Here is a 16030-nt window from a genome sequence, read left to right as displayed (position 1 = left end):
TTCTTAAATACTAAGACACAGAGACACACATGAGCCTAGGCCTACATAGGGTCAGGATCATTAATATCACTGTCTTCCTCTTCCACATCTTGTCCCACTAGAAGGTCTTCAGGGGCAATAACACACATGGAGCTGTCATCTCCTTCGGTAACAATGCCTTCTTCTGGAACACCTCCTGAAGGACCTGCCTGAGGCTCTTCTTGAGGAGCTGTCTCTCTCTCCAGAAATATGTCCATGGTGGTTTGCTTGGTTTGTTTCTTTTTTTCATCATTGATTTCCTTGTAAGCATATAATACATCATGAACATTCCTTTCTATTAATGAAAACCTTTTGGTGTTGGTGTCCATGTTTTCCAGCTTTTTAAGGAGCTTGTTGAGGTCTACAAAAGCTTCTGCTAAACACTTTACTGTGAATTTTCTTGAGGGTTCTTCTCCTACAGTTTTTTTTTCTCTTGCCTCTTCTTTGCTCTGCATCTCTGTTCCAGTTCCAACTGGAGCAACTCCTCACTAGTTAATTCTTCAGGAGCCAGTGTCTAGGAGCTCCTCAATGTCATCCTCGCCCACACCCAGGTTAAAACTGTTTGTCGTCTCAACCACAGCCTTGTTGATTTTTACAACCTTCTCACCCTTGGCAAATCCTTTGAAGTCATGGACGAACTTCTTGAGTGTCTTCTTCCAGATGCCATTCATGCACTCCCTGGTGACATCACCCCAAGCCCAAGCAAGGTGTTTTTGTTTTGTTTTGTTTTTAAAGATTGGCACCTGAGCTAACATCTGTTGCCAATCTTTTTTTCTTTTTAAATTTTTCTTCTTCTCCCCAAAGTCCCCCCAGTACTAGATTGTATATTCTAGTTTAGGTCCTTCTGGTTGTGCTACCAAGCAAGGTTCTTGAGGTAGTCATAGATGTTGTAATTCTTCCAGAATTGCATCAGTGTCTTCCTCAGTAGCAGCAATAGCCTGGACAAAGGTCCTCCTCAGGTAATAGCACTTAAAAGCTGAGTTTTTGATCCATTGGTTGGATCAAAGAGGTGGTGTTTGGAGGGAGAAGCACCACTTTGATATTGGGATGAATATCACCAATAAAAGGAGGATGTCCAGGAGCATCATCAACAATAAGCAAAATCTTGAGAGGTATGTTATTCTCCAAACAATACTTCCTCATTTCACTGGCATAGTGATGCAGGAGGGCATCTTGGAAGAGAAGCTGGGTCACCCATTACTTCTTATTGCTCCTATAGTGCAGTGACAGTGTGTGTTTACTGATATGCTTGAAGGCCCTGGGGTTCTCACTGTGCCAGATCACAAAGGGTTTCAATTTGTAGCCTGCAACATTGCCCCCAAGGAAAACTGTTTTCCTGTCTTTAAAAGCCTTGAAACGGGGCCAGCCCGGTGGCGCAGCAGTTAAGTTCGCATGTTCTGCTTCTTGGCTGCCCGGGGTTCGCCAGTTTGGATCCTGGGTGTGGACATGGCACTGCTTGGCAAAAGCCATGCTGTGGTAGGCATCCCACATATAAAGCAGAGGAAGATGGGCATGGATATTAGCACAGGGCCAGTCTTCCTCAGCAAAAAGAGGAGGATTGGCAGTAGTTAGCTCAGGGCTAATCTTCCTACCCTTGAAACCTAGCATTGACTTGGCCTCCTTATGGGTCAAAGTCCTTTTAGGCATCTGTTTCCAGAATAGGGAGGTTTCATCCATATTGAATATTTCCTCTGGCAGGTAATTTTCCTCCACAATCAGCTTATCTCGAGTTTCCAAAACTTCTTCAGCTGCCTTCACATCAGCACTTGCAGACTCACCACTCACTTTCACATTATGTAATGAATAATGATTTTTGAATCGTTTAAAATCATACCACCCAGAGCTAGCAGTAAAACTAACATTGTAGCGAGCCAGCCTGGTAGCACAGCGGTTAAGTTCACACGTTCTGCTTTGGTGGCCCGGGGTTTGCTGGTTTGGATCCTGGGTGTGGACCTACGCACCGCTTGACAAGCCATGCTGTGACAAGCGTCCCACATATAAAAAGTAGTGGAAGATGGGCATGGATGTTAGCTCAGGGCCAGTCTTCCTCAGCCAAAACAGGAGGATCAGCAGCATATGTTAGCTCAGAACTAATCTTCCTCAAATAAAAAAAAAAATTAACATTGTAGTCAGGTCCAGCCTTTTCTGTCAACATCATAAACAAACTTTTTGCTTCAGCTGTGATCATCATGGTGCTGAGAGGGATATGCTTCTGTGTCTGGTCTTTATTCCAGGTCATTAGAAGATTCTCCATGTCTCTTTCTCAAATTTTTCTTAGTCTCTTTGCCTTCAATGAAGTAGATCCTTTAACAGCTTCTGTCACTTGTTCATCTTCTTCAAGATTGTTGCTATGGTGGAATAGGATATGCCTGACTGGCGAGCAAGAACCATCACTGATTTTTTGCCTTTGTAGTCCTTAAGCACTTTTAAATTTGTTTCCAGGTCAATCACTTGACATGGCCTCTTACTGGCAACAATGGCAGTGGCCTTTGTATGCTTAGTGGCCACGATGAACAAAACAACAAACGGTTAAATCAAGTATAAAAGAAAATGATGCCTTCAAGAGATGCAGTAAACACGAGATGGATGAAGCTGCTGCCAGCATTACACAGCATACTGTTTTATAGTAAACTCTTTTTTTAATAAGTAGAAAGAGTACACTCTGAAATAATGATAAAAGGTATAGTATAGGAAATACTTGGCCCTGAAAACCCTATGAATAGCAGTGGAGCGTTGTTTGATATAGTGCCGGAAGATGAGAGAATGGCACAAAAAGACCAGGCTGGGTTCCGTTCTGCTGTCCACAGGGTCACCAGGAGTCGGAATCCACTCCATGGCACTAGCAACAAATGGTAAATACATAAACCAGTAACATAGTTGTTTATTATTGTTATCAAGTATTATGTGCTGTACATAGTCGTACGTGCTGTACTTTTATACGACTTTCAGTACAGCAGGTTTTTTTACACCAGCATCACCACAAATGTGAGTAATGCATTATGCTACAATGTTATAATGGCTACCACATCACAAGGCAATAGAAATTTTTCAGCTCTATTATAATCTAATGGGACCACTGTCGTATATGCAGTCTGTCATTGACCAAAACATTCTGTGGCGCATGACTGTACTGTAGATGGCTTTCAAGTCTTGCCATTAAAAGGACACTGTGAAGAAACTCAATGTAGACGCACATTTTTTTTGCAAACTTGCATGTTCTTTTTCCCCATTAAGATACATTTCCTGAATAAGAGTTGCTGAGTCAAAAAATATGCAAATCTGAAAGGCTTTTGATGTGTATTGTGAAATTGCCCTCAGAAAGGTTGCCTAATTATGTTTTCTCTAGAGTGTGTATATCCCTATTTCCATACAGTTATAACAATACTGAGTAGTATTAATTTCTTTAAATTCCCAGTTAGATAGAAATATACTGCTTTCCTATTGATACTGCTTCCATACCTGTGTTCCCAAACATGCCTTAATAAAAAAATAAAATGAGAAAGAAAAAAAAAAGGATCAAATGGGGATGGGAATTTGGAATGAATTCAGAAAAAAAGGGAGGAGTCCAAAACGTGTTCTGAGAGCTTTACCACTGTGAATACCCAGCCCTGGTTTTTCCCCTCAAACGGGTATTATGGACTGGCTGAGCCAGTATGAATGTTTCAGGGAAAAATACATTTGAGGAAGTGATGAGAAGCCCTACCCTGGTCTACACATTAGCCTGAGGCCCCAAAAGGTGATTGGCTGGAGCATCAGTCATAGCTCCACACCCTCCCTGGGGGGCGGTTAATATATATGCTACAGCAGGGGAGTAGACCTCTAGTTCCTGTTCCTGAGGAGGCTGTCCCACCCACAAAGATGTGGGCTCAACTCCTTCTAGGAATATTGGCCCTATCACCAGCCATTGCAGAAAAACTCCTCCCGTAAGTGCTGGGTGTCAGAGTTGATTCGGGGCAGATGGCTTCTTTGTCTCTCTTTCTGAAACAGAAATACGGATGAGAGAAGATAACTTCGATTTATTTTAATTTCCTTTTCATCTTTTCGCTTCTTTGGTTCCGTTTCTACTTTACCCAGAGAGAAAAGCTAAGGCACCAAGAAGAAGCTTTTAAAAAAGATAATATTAAAATGAGTAGATTCCTTGTGCCTTGTTCTCTGTAATGGAACGAGTTGCCTCCTTGGTACCCTAGGCATAGGTTCTCAGTGATGGTCTCTTTAATGGTGGGAAGTTTAAGGCTGTGCACTGTTATTTGTTACTGTCTGCTCCTCCCTTCTAGAAAATAAGGTTCATATAGGCAGGGGCTTGGTGTGTTTAATTCGTTGCTATATGCTGTGTGCTTAATTTTTCATTGAATGGATGAATCATTACTGCCCTGAAATCCGTTTTCTTCCTTAACAGAAACTACCTGGTGACATTACCTGCCACTCTTAACTTTCCCTCTACTCAGAGGGTTTGTTTGGATCTGAGCCCTGGGGACTATAATGTAAAATTTACCGTTACTCTGGAGACCAAGGACAAGACCCAGAAGCTTCTAGAACAGTCTGGAATGAAGAAGAGGCACTTACATTGCATCTCCTTTTTGGTAAGCACAGACTTAACCCCAGATCAATGCTTACTTTCCTGTTCTCATCTCCAGGCACTTACCATAAGCCAACTTTAAGGATAATTTCTGCTCTCTTACTTTTGCCACGACCTTTAAGCCTATCTCCCCTAAACATAATGTCAGTTCCCCGCTATAGCTCATCCACAACTTCCTTAACTTTGGATTTCTTCTTTTAGTTCCTGACCTTAACTTCTTATATTATTGTTTCCATTCTTCCTGGCAGCTTGTTTTATGGCTCTACCCTCGCTACTCCATCTAACTCAGTTCATTCCTTTTACTCTCCCACTCTTGGGTTGAGACCAGTTGATTCTGTTCCCCCAATCTCCTACTTCTCCCCAGAGCTTCCCTCTTTTCATCAGGTACCCCCTCCTGCTGGTGGCACGGAAGAAGTGGCCACAATCCGGGTGTCGGGAACCGGAAAAAACATCAGCTTTGAGGAGAAGAAAAAGGTTCTAATTCAGAGGCAGTGGAATGGCATCTTTATACAAACTGACAAACCTGTCTACAACCCGGGGCAGCGAGGTAAAAGGCACACTTACGGATTAGACAAAAGACTGGGGGAACAGTTGCACAGACTCGTAAAAAGGGGCTTTGTGGTTTGGCGGTAGGCCTATGGGGCCAGGAGTGCAGAAGAGAGGAAGGTCTGGAGGGATGGAGTGTTACGGGAGTTGAATATATGCCGTGTTACGCAGGCAAAAGAAGAGTGGATAGAGTTGCTACTGTGTGTGTGTGTATGTAAAACAAAAGTACAAATTTCTCCTGGAACGGAACGTGGCGAGTGTAATTGGATTGCTGGGTCTGGTAGCAAGCTGCTTGTGTATGCATAAGAGAGCCTCAAGGGAATTTGGCTGAGCTCCTGTTATTTGTATTTGTTCTTTCTTCCTTAGAGGCGCATTCAGTTCTGAGGTTTCAAAGCCAGGAACTGTGAAGAGAAACTGTTTTGGGGCTTTCTCTCTCTTTCAGACTAGGTTTTTTTAAAAAAGTAAAACCTGATGGGGTTTTGCTGACTCAGAAGTATGTGTGAGTGGAAGAAAGAAAGATTCCGAGAGGGGAAAATCCCCTTTGCTAATGATGCCCGTTCCCTTTTAGTGCATTTCCGCATTGTCAGCCTGAACAGCAACTTTCTTCCAGTGAACGACAAGGTGAGAATGTAGTGGGAGGAGGGAAAGGGAAAGGAGCAGGGCCGACTCAGAGAGAATGGGGGAAAGAGAAGAGATTCTTCCCAAGGGTGGGATGTGGTGAGGCCCTCTGGGGTGCAGAATGCACGTGGGACTTGAAGTACTAGCCTCAGGGTGTTCACGTCTGAATCCTCCTAGCCTCTGTCTGCCTGAAGACAAGCAGAGATGTCTAGTTCTCAGCTGTGATAGCTTCACGTCAGTTAGGTTCACATTCCTGAGAGAGGATTACGTTCCCTGTCATTTTAAAAGAGTTTTTGCAAACTTCAAGATTTTCTCTCCAGGAATGACACCAACTGGAATGAACTGGCTTTGCAGTTCAGATATTAAGACATAATTCAGGAGAATATTTAACAAAAGGAAGAAATAAGAATATCCACCCCCGCTGTCTTTTTTTAGTATGATGCAAGGCAATTTATAAAATAGACAATTCTCTTAAGGCAACATTTAAAAAATACGTACCAAGGGTAAAAAATGTGATAACATCTGGCAAATACTTAAATTTTCCTTGAACAGCTCAATCCCTAGAATTGTAAGCCTTAGAAAAGGTTTGATCTCCATTCAGGCCACATACTTCCAAAATACTTACCTCTCAGACACCCCCGCTGTCTTTCTCCTTCAGTCACAGCCCACATATTCAAGTGAAAGTTTTAAAGATAGGAAAAGCTTTATTTTAGTTTCCATCTCCACGTTCTCAGAGATTCTGTTTCCTTTCCCCATGTACAGAGAAGCTATGAGCTTCTCCACCACTACAGGCGTACCTCGTGTTATGCGCTTCGCTTTATTGTGCTTTGCAGATATTGCGTTTTTTCACAAGACCCTTCACCAGCAAAAAGATTACAACTCACTGAAGGCTCAGATGATGGTTAGCATTTTTTAGCAATAAAGTATTTTTTAATTAATGTATATACATTGTGTTTTTAGACATAATGCTATTGCATACTTAATAGACTACAGTATAGTATAGTGTAAATGTAAATTTTATGTGCACTGGGAAACCAAAAAGTATATATATGACTTACTTTATTGAGATGTTTGCTTTATTGCGATGTTCGCTTTATTGCAGTGGTCTGGAACCAAACTCACAATATCTCTGAGATATGCCTGTATTTTCTTTCTCAATTTAGAATCTTTTTAGCTTCTCTTTCCTCTCACTTGTATCCTTTATTTGTTAGTTTAGTATAATTTTAAGTACTTTTTTCTTTTCAGACTGTTGATTCCAGAGCTGAAAAGAGGACATGCTAGGATCAGTGTGGCCACAGCCAGTTATGACTTGTGTTAGACTCTACTGCCCCCTGGAGGCTGATCTCCTAACTACCCCTGCTACATTATCTTTGCTCAAATTAAGCGGGATTACTGAGAGGTGCTCCATAGTTACTCTCTATTTCCCTTGTAAAATTACTCCTTCCTCCCCACTCCCTTCTTCTAGCCAGCTCCTCCCTCTAAGTTCCAATTTGAAACTCCAATTCAAAACACTGAAATTAAACAAAAGGAATTTTACTAAGAAACTGAGGGACAAACATTATGAGTTTACAGAACACAATATTTTATCCTCAAGCAGCTAAAGTATACTTGAGATTAGGTGACCCTGTCTAGTTTGGTTGCTACACCCGTTTGTTCAGAAAGCTCAGGCAGCTTCCAGCTGGAAATGCTATCTTCTTAGTTGAACACCTGTTTCCTTCCAGAGCTTGTTTCTGGCTCACTGGTGTGCTCCCCGATTCTTGACTCTCTGTTGAGAAAAGTACTTTGTCTTCTGAGGAAGTATTCTTTCTCTGGAATTCATAGCAATCCGTAGTAATCTCAGTGATATTTGCCTTCTTATTGTCTATATAGCCCCGGGTTTATGGAAGTCCTATTTTGCCTTGATCCTTGTCTCTCATTTTTGGGCTTTTCTGAAGAATTGGCATTACCCTTGATACCAAGGCTGATGTTTGTGTGTAGTGATGCTCTACTTCATCACTGCTTGGCATCACATGGTACTTGGCCCAAGAATCAAAGGCAAGCACCATCTTGATTTCCTTCTCTCTCCCTTCCAAGTGAGACCCAAACTTTGTACCGTCTCCGAGACCCCATATCTAAATTCCAGCATTCAATCTCATTTAGTGGCAAGTCCTTTTACAAGTATGTAATTCTAATTGGAAAACCATGAATCCCATAATAATACGGTGTCTAGTCATGTTTTTAATTATATTCACATCTAGACATTCTAATTATCTACTTCCTTGGCCATGATTTTGTAAAATTCTAACTACTATAGTTTAAAAAAATCAAAACATCTTATACAAACAGAAAAAACATAGCGAAAAGATAATTCTCTCATAGAAAGATTATCTTCAGCAGTTATTTTGTTTTCAACATTTTATTGTTAGAATTTTCAAACATAACACCAAGACTCAACATTTGTTTCATTTTGCCGTATATGTGTTAATCTATCATTTTTTCTGAATCATTTAAAAGTAAGTTGCAGACATCATGTTACTCCTAAATGCTTTAGCATGCATCTTCTAAAAATAATATCTTTAATAATCATAATATTATTACACCTAAGAAAATGAACAATAATTATTTAATATCAGTTAACCCCATTTTTCCAAATGATGTTGAGGTTTTTTTTTAAAACTAGGATCCAATAAAATTCATGCATTGCATTTGATTTTTTTTTTTTTTAAGGAAGATTAGCCCTGAGCTAACATCTGCTGCCAGTCCTCCTCTTTTTGCTGAGAAAGACTGGCCCTGAGCTAACATCCACGCCCATCTTACTTTATATGTGGGACGCCTACCACAGCATGGCTTGACAGGTGGTACCATGTCCGCACTGGGATCCAAACTGGCAAACCCCAGGCAGCCGAAGTGGGATGCGCGAACTTAACCTCTGTGCCACGGGGCTGGCCCCTGCATTTGATTTTTATATCCTTTAAATTTATCTTAATCTAAAATAATCTCCTTTTTTTTTATTTTTTTATTTTTTTAAAGATTGGTACCTGAGCTAACAACTGTTACCAATCTTCTTTTTTTTCTTCTTTTCTGCTTTTTCTCCCCAAATCCCCCGGGTACATAGTTCTATATTTTTTAGTTGTGGGTCCTTCTAGTTGTGGCATGTGGGATGCCACCTCAACATGGCCTAATGAGTGGTGCCATGTCTGCGCCCAGGATCCAAACTGGTGAAATCCTGGGCTGCCGAAAAACCTTGGGCCACCAAAGGAGAGCACGCAAACTTAACCACTCAGCCATGGGGCTGGCCCCCAACCCTTATTTTTTCATTATGTAGACTTTTGTTTTTTGAGACAGAGAGAGAAAGATCAGACTATATGACTTATAGAGTGTTCCCCCTTCTGGAATATAACATTAACTTTTGAGGAAGCCTAGTTGTCTCATTGAATATTTGACTTTTTATTTGTCTGTTATTTCCTTATTATGTAATCTAACTTGTTCCTCTATCTTCTGGAATTACGTTTGAGGTCTTAATTAGGTTGAAGCTAAACATTTTTGGCAAAAATACTTATTAAATAATGCTGTGAATCTCAACTATGTCTCTTCAGGTGGCATATAATGTTAGGTGGGCCATTATTAATGATGATGAATTTAATCACTTGGTTAAGGAGGTGACGGCCTAATTTCTCCAAAGTAAGGGTATATCTTTTTCCCTTTGAAATTAACAAATAACTTTGAGGTGACACTTTGACACCTAACTCAATGACCTGTCTCCCTCCAACTTAATGTAAAACCATTTTCTTCAGGAAACTAGACATGATCCTTTGATAGAACTCTTTTAAACAAAAAAAAAATTTTTTGAAGTTGTTTTGCAATACTTGAAAGTAAGGTTGCCGCCCAGTGGCGTTCAGGCAGCAGGAGACCAGGAGACAGTTGGCTCCCAAGAAGAGGTTGAAACACTGGGGGGCCTCCAGGTGCTGACATCTTTTAGGGCGTGCTGTGGAGGAGCTCAGTCAGAGCACTGCGGGATGCTGAAGGGACTGAGAGTCTGTTCAAATTTTTTGGAGACTAATAATCCCTTTGAGGAAATCTCTTCTCTTCCCTCCTTCAGCCAATAAACCTTTGCCCCATTGTTACTTTTATCAGGGCACACAAGAACCATTTAGAAAGAAAGGAGTGGGCAACAGTAAAAGAAAGAGTCCTTTGTGAACTTCTTGGTTTCAGCAAGCCTATCCTCGTTGCTTATCCTGCTTTAACCCACATTATCTGGTTTTCCTTTTCAGTACTCCATAGTGGAACTGGAGGTAAGCAGAAGTTTCTTTTTCTTTTCTCTCATTTGGGGTGAAGTAGGAATGAGAATTGGGTGCTAAACTTTGATGTCAGAAACAACTCAGATTTTGGCCGAGAGCCTGAGACTCTGCCCTACCCAGAGGACGCACAATTCCTCCTAAGCCTCTGCCTGCACGTTCACTCAGTCCTAAACCTCTGTAGATAGGACACCAACCTCTGCTGTGGCTCACCTGCCCACTCTCATTCCTGCAATTCTCTGTGCCATGCCAAGCTAGCCTTGTTCTGTACTCCTCTCAGTCTCTGGAAAGGGCTATTGTTGAAGACCCTCAAGAGCTGAATATGACATGACTACCTGTGAGAAGTGCTTAGAAAGAAAGGGACTAGAAAGACAAATTCCCCACAGCATCCCCTCCATTTTTCTGCTAAATTACCTATCTTTCAGGCGTCTTATGATCAATCCCCTCAGTGTTGTCCCGTAATAGGGACCAAGAAGAGTAAACACTCTTTGTAATGTACATTCTAAAGCCTACTTTCTGAAACTGGTGATAACACCTTGAAGGACTCAGTCTGATCACTTGAATCCACAAGGACTTTTTTCTTCCCAAAGGAGGGCTGGACCTATAGGAAAACTTATCTCATTCAGTAGTAAAGAAAAGTATAAATAGCACAGGGAGCTGTTCTTCCTGGACACAGACCATGGCAGGTCATGAACAATGGGTGGGATTCTCTACCTGCTTTTTACCTCTTTATCTACTTTTTGCAGTGCAGAATGGGAATCAAACAGGCAGGCACATCATGAGGTTTCTTTTTAATGGACACAGGATCCGAATAGCAACAGGATTGCACAATGGCTGGAAGTGGTGCCCGAGCAAGGCATTGTCGAGCTATCCTTCCAACTGGCACCAGAGGCAACGCTGGGCACCTATACAGTGACAGTGGCTGAGGGCAAGACCTTTGGCACCTTCAGTGTGGAAGAATATGGTAGGTGGGAGCAGGTCAAAGTGTTGGACATAATCTTGTCTCAAAATCAGCAAAGGTAAAGTAAAATCTTCTATGGGAAGGGATTGTTTACTCATTTTTGAATCAGTGCTAAACCAGCTAATAACTTCAGGAGTTTTACCTTAACAATGCCCCTTTAATTTAACTAATTAGTTGGATTACCACTGTTTTTTGTTTTTTTTTTTTTTTGAGGAAGATTAGCCCTGAGCTAACTACTTCCAATCCTCCTCTTTTTGCCGAGGAAGCCTGGCCCTGAGCTAGCACCCATGCCCATCTTCCTCTACTTTATATATGGGACACCTACCACAGCATGGCTTGCCAAGCGGTGCCATGTCCACACCCGGGATCCGAACCAGCAAACCCTGGGCCGCCGGTGCGGAACGTGCGAACTTAACTGCTGCGCCACGGGGCCGCCCCCGGATTATCACTGTTTTTATACCCTTCTGTTCACTACTTATATGGTCAAGTCCCTCTCCCATTCCTTTTCTATTTCTCTTTCCACTCTCTCCAGTGCTGCCGAAGTTTAAATTGGAGGTCGTGGAACCCAAGCAGTTATCAGTGGTGGACAAATCTTTCCTAGTAAAAATTTGTTGCAGGTAAGAATAAAGCTCTGGATCTGGTGGCGATTAAAGCTATATTGAGAGATGTGATGAGGGAGTGTTATGGGGAGAGGGATTATGGACATAGTGGTTGAAACTTGGGATATTTTATGTAGTCTAGTCATGACTTCTCCAAGAACACATTTTCTAATTGTGTTTCTGCTCTTACTTTCCACTGCTCACTCAGTCAGTGTTATTGATCTAGTGTCTACTTTGTGCAGAATTCAATATCGAATCCCATGGAGAAAATAGGAGTAAGGAAAAAGAAAGACACTGTTTCTGTCCTTTGGATGGTACTTATTGTGTAATGGCAATATTCTAAGGCTTTGAGTAAAGTAGGGAAGTGAAAAAGAGCTGGAGAAGGGTGGGGTTCCTAGATTACTTTCAGAGGCTGGAGTGTGGGAAGGAAGGAAAAGGGGTGTTTGAGGGAGGAGGGTTGGATCTCAAGTGAAATTTCCCAACTCTGACTCCTCGTGCTTTTCTGGGCTAGGTACACCTATGGAAAGCCCATGCTGGGGGCCGTGCAGGTATCAGCGTGTCAAAAGGCACATAATTACTGGTTCCCAAAGGCAGAAGAGGAACAGCTACTCGACAACTGCAGGAACATCTCTGGACAGGTGAGCAAATGGGATGCAGAAAAGGAGCTCTATTCACACGTCCTAAAGAGTAAATAAGCAGGCACTAATATAGAAGAGTGGTGAAAGCCCAAAGTAGAAAGCATTTCGTCTGATTATTACCCCAGTTCCAAAGCACAAAGCAGTCTTTTTTATCCTAAACAAATAAAGTCTTTTAGATTCTGCCTTGTACTAATCCCTTGGGAGATACGATTTTCCTATTCTACGGTTGTTTCTTTTCCCCTTGTCATATTTTGGACTTCAAGGTTGTGACATGATTATATATGTGTGGGTGTATACTTCATGTTACAGGAGAGTTTTTCTATCTTAAAGATGGAGAAATTAAAGTATAGAAATAAGAAATTATTTCCTTCTACAGTACGTTATGAAATGGAAGTTGAGATTGTTGTTCATCCTCTCTCTCTCTCTCTCTGATTGCCTCACCAGACTGACAAAGCAGGATGCTTCTCAGCTTCTGTGGACATGTCCACCTTCAACCTCACTAGTTATAGGTATAGCCACAGGATCAATATTGTGGCTACTGTGGTGGAGGAAGGGACAGGTAAGTGGGATACTCCTTGTTCTACTAAGAAAAGAGAATGAAAAAAGACTGTCCCAGGGACAGACCTCCTCAGAAGATTCAAGACCTACCCTCATTAGTGTTTGGGAACTAGTATTCTTAGTGCACAGTCAAAGGGAAATGCTCGATTCCAACCTGCCATCCACTACCTATTTCCCCAAAAGATGGAGAAGAGGAGTTGGTTTGGATCTTTGGCCAGAAATATATTCAGCTTCATACTTCCAGTGGCACCATCCTTTCAGGGATTTTATGTTAAACATAAAAATGAGGATATCAGGTATTTAGATCATCATATGTCTGGTTTCCCTCTGCAGGAGTGGAGGCCAATACCACACAGAAGATAGACATTTCTTCACAAATGGGATCAATGAGCTTTGAAGACACCAATAATTTTTATCACCCCAATTTCCCCTTCAGTGGGAAGGTATGTTGAAACTTGTCTCTGCACAGACAAAAATGCTTAACCACCCACTGTTGACTCCTTCTTGTAGACATATAATAATGGCTAACTTAGCATTGTTCTAAGTACTTTATATGTGTTTACTTATTTAATCTTTACAATCCTATGAGGTAGGCACTATTATTGGCCCCATTTTACAGGTGAGGATCCTGAGGCATAGAGAGGTTAAGTGATTTTCCCAAGGTTATACAGCTGGTAAGTGGTAACTACCATCAAACTCAGGCAGTCTGCATCCCAAGTACTCTCAACTCCTTCACGGTGTTGCCCTTAATCCCCTGTGAGATATGCCTTGAATATTAACGTGACTTCAGTGACCTTCCCAGTGCCAGCGGCTCATATTCTACTGTACAGATCTTTGAGTTTTAGAGCTGCAAGTATCTGGAGAAATCATCTAGTCTGGGCGTCTGCATCTCGGCATGGTTAATATCAAACTTTCCTTGACAGAGAGCCATTTGTAGCTCCTTAAGCATTTTCTTTAGAGATTTTAAAATTTCTTTTGTTGATACCCCTTTCTTCACTTCCCAAACAACTGGTCAACACAATAATGTTGTACATATTTACATACATTTATTTCTTAGTCATCCTTTCTCTAGACCGAGAGTAGATCCAGAGTTTCTTAGAGCCTAAGGATTATACAATTTGGGAGGGGAAGGGGAGTCTCTTGAAGAAAACAAAAGCGAGACAATGTACAGAACCTTGGAAAGAGCCTGTGCAAATGAAGCACCCTAAAGCTTCATTAGCTTCCTGGCAAATCTGCTTCTGCTCCAGGCTAATCTACTTCTGTTTGTTTCTCAGTTCTTCGTAGAGCCTAGTTTCCAACCCTTGAGTCACATTTACCTTTTTCTGAACTCATTCCTGAAGTGTACTCTGAGAGTTTCTGTGATCACTTCACTTTATGTCATACTTGAACCTACTCCAAACCTAATTCTAATGTCCTAATGACCTTCACCCCTCAGATAAGAGTCAGGGGCCGTGATGGCTCCCTTCTCAAGAGTCATTCAGTGTTTCTGGTGATTAAAGGCATAAATGGAACCACCAACCAGACCCTCATTACAGACAATGATGGCCTCGCTCCCTTCCAGTTGGATACGATTACTTGGAATGGGACAGACATTTCTCTGGAGGTAAGCACTAGGGAGGACCGGCTTTCCAGCAAGGAAGGCTTCCCTGAAGGAAAACTTCAAAATTTTTCTATTTCTCCCCACACATCCATTTGAAATTCCATCTCCCTCACTCACCAGTCCTGCTCTTCAGTTGATAAACTCTTTTTCTTGGATCCTGTTTGTTTTTAATATCAATCAAATAAGGGATGCTTCAGATCAAAATTCCTATTTCTACTAATTCATCTTATAATTTATCCCCATCTCTATCTGATCCTATATTTGAAGTCAGAGTAGGGAGAAAAAAATGGTTCAGGGTCATCTTCTTCCTCCTATTTCCCTTCCCCTTTCCCCTATTACTCATAAAAATGGCAAAGAAGTGAACTTTAGAGTTTGGACAACTTATAAGGAGGGCTTGTATCAGTTATCAATTCCCACACAATGCTCTTAACGAACCACTACAAAACTTTAGTATTTTACAACAAGAAGCAGTTATTGCTCCTGCATCTAGGGTAGTCAGCTAGGCAGCTCTGCTGACCGTGGTGCACTTCCTTATATGTTTGTGAATCAGCTGGCTATAAGCTAGTGCTCCCCATGTCTCTCATGCTCCAGCAAACTAGCCCAGGTGTATTCTCATGGCGATGATGAGATGCAAGAGCAAAAGTGGATGTGCAAAGGCTTTTCCAAGCCTCTGCTTATCTAGCATATGCTAGCATCCTATTCCCAACAGCAAGTCACATGGAAGGCCCACAGTTAAACTGAGAGGGCACTGTAAGATTACATGGTAAAGGATGTTGATAAAGGAGGGATGAAGAGTTGGAGCCATTAATGCAACCATTCAGCTATACTATTTAAGTAAACACATATTGTTTGCATGGTGGCTAATTTAACTATTTCCTTACTCTTGGCATCACTCAATCACTCAGAGATAATCATTTTCAATCTTATTATCCTCTATATCCAGTTTTCTTGTCTCTGAGATATAGTCTTTAATTTCTATATAATCTCACTCATGCTTATCTATCCTGTAGGCATCAGGTGTGTGAAGATATATCATCCTCAATTTTCCGTCACTTGACAACTGTAATTCAGCCCTTATTTCACTCCTTCACATCCCAAAATGCTGCTGCACATAACCACTATTAGTGGATTCCTCAAACATCCTTGGCTGCACCTTTAGTGACATATATATATATATGCCATTTTTAGGCAGTGAAGATTTGAGAGAGATCTATGTGAAAATCGTAACAAATCCATGGGGTTAATATGGTTGGAGTACATGCTAAAAGGACTTTTTTCTCTCTCTTTTTCTTAGGGCAGGTTCCAAATGGAAGATTTGGAATATAAGCCAGAACAGGTGCATCATTACTACCAAAATGCCTACCTTTACCTGCGACCCTTCTACAACACAACTCGCAGCTTTGTTGGCATCCGCCCGCTAAGTGGCATCTTGGAATGTGGCCAGCCCCAGGAAGTACTGGTGGATTATTACATTGATCCGGATGATGTGAACCCTGACCAGGAAGTCATCTTCTCCTACTATGTGAGGCTGGGAAATAAGGATTGGTGAAAGTGTGTCAGGAAGAAAAGGGGATGAGGAGAGTGAGCCAGAGAAGGTGGATAGCCTGTCTAGATAGAGAGATAATACGAACCACACAGGTAA

At 41.6% G+C, this 16030-nt stretch overlaps 1 protein-coding gene across 4 annotated transcripts in view; it reads left to right on the top strand.

Annotated features, from left to right (window-relative positions):
• A2ML1 (alpha-2-macroglobulin like 1) overlaps positions 1 to 16030 on the top strand; it is a 79470-nt gene that overhangs the window by 38434 nt on the left and 25006 nt on the right. For 2 of the 4 annotated variants that reach the window (XM_046663405.1, XM_046663409.1), the window contains exons 1-12: positions 3859 to 3941; positions 4415 to 4598; positions 4979 to 5141; positions 5709 to 5761; positions 10009 to 10029; positions 10837 to 10996; positions 11526 to 11610; positions 12104 to 12230; positions 12675 to 12789; positions 13122 to 13231; positions 14224 to 14391; positions 15683 to 15910. In XM_046663405.1, the coding sequence (XP_046519361.1) occupies positions 3877 to 3941; positions 4415 to 4598; positions 4979 to 5141; positions 5709 to 5761; positions 10009 to 10029; positions 10837 to 10996; positions 11526 to 11610; positions 12104 to 12230; positions 12675 to 12789; positions 13122 to 13231; positions 14224 to 14391; positions 15683 to 15910 (1479 nt within the window). In that variant the 5' untranslated portion in view covers positions 3859 to 3876. Of the gene's footprint in view, positions 1 to 3858; positions 3942 to 4414; positions 4599 to 4978; positions 5142 to 5708; positions 5762 to 10008; positions 10030 to 10836; positions 10997 to 11525; positions 11611 to 12103; positions 12231 to 12674; positions 12790 to 13121; positions 13232 to 14223; positions 14392 to 15682; positions 15911 to 16030 lie in introns of those variants that run through there. The other 2 variants (XM_046663420.1, XM_046663431.1) reach the window with 1 other exon arrangement.

The sequence above is a fragment of the Equus quagga genome, chromosome 1 (genome assembly GCF_021613505.1).
Source record: "Equus quagga isolate Etosha38 chromosome 1, UCLA_HA_Equagga_1.0, whole genome shotgun sequence".
Classification (NCBI taxonomy): domain Eukaryota; kingdom Metazoa; phylum Chordata; class Mammalia; order Perissodactyla; family Equidae; genus Equus; species Equus quagga.
This window is presented reverse-complemented; position numbering and strand designations above follow the sequence as displayed.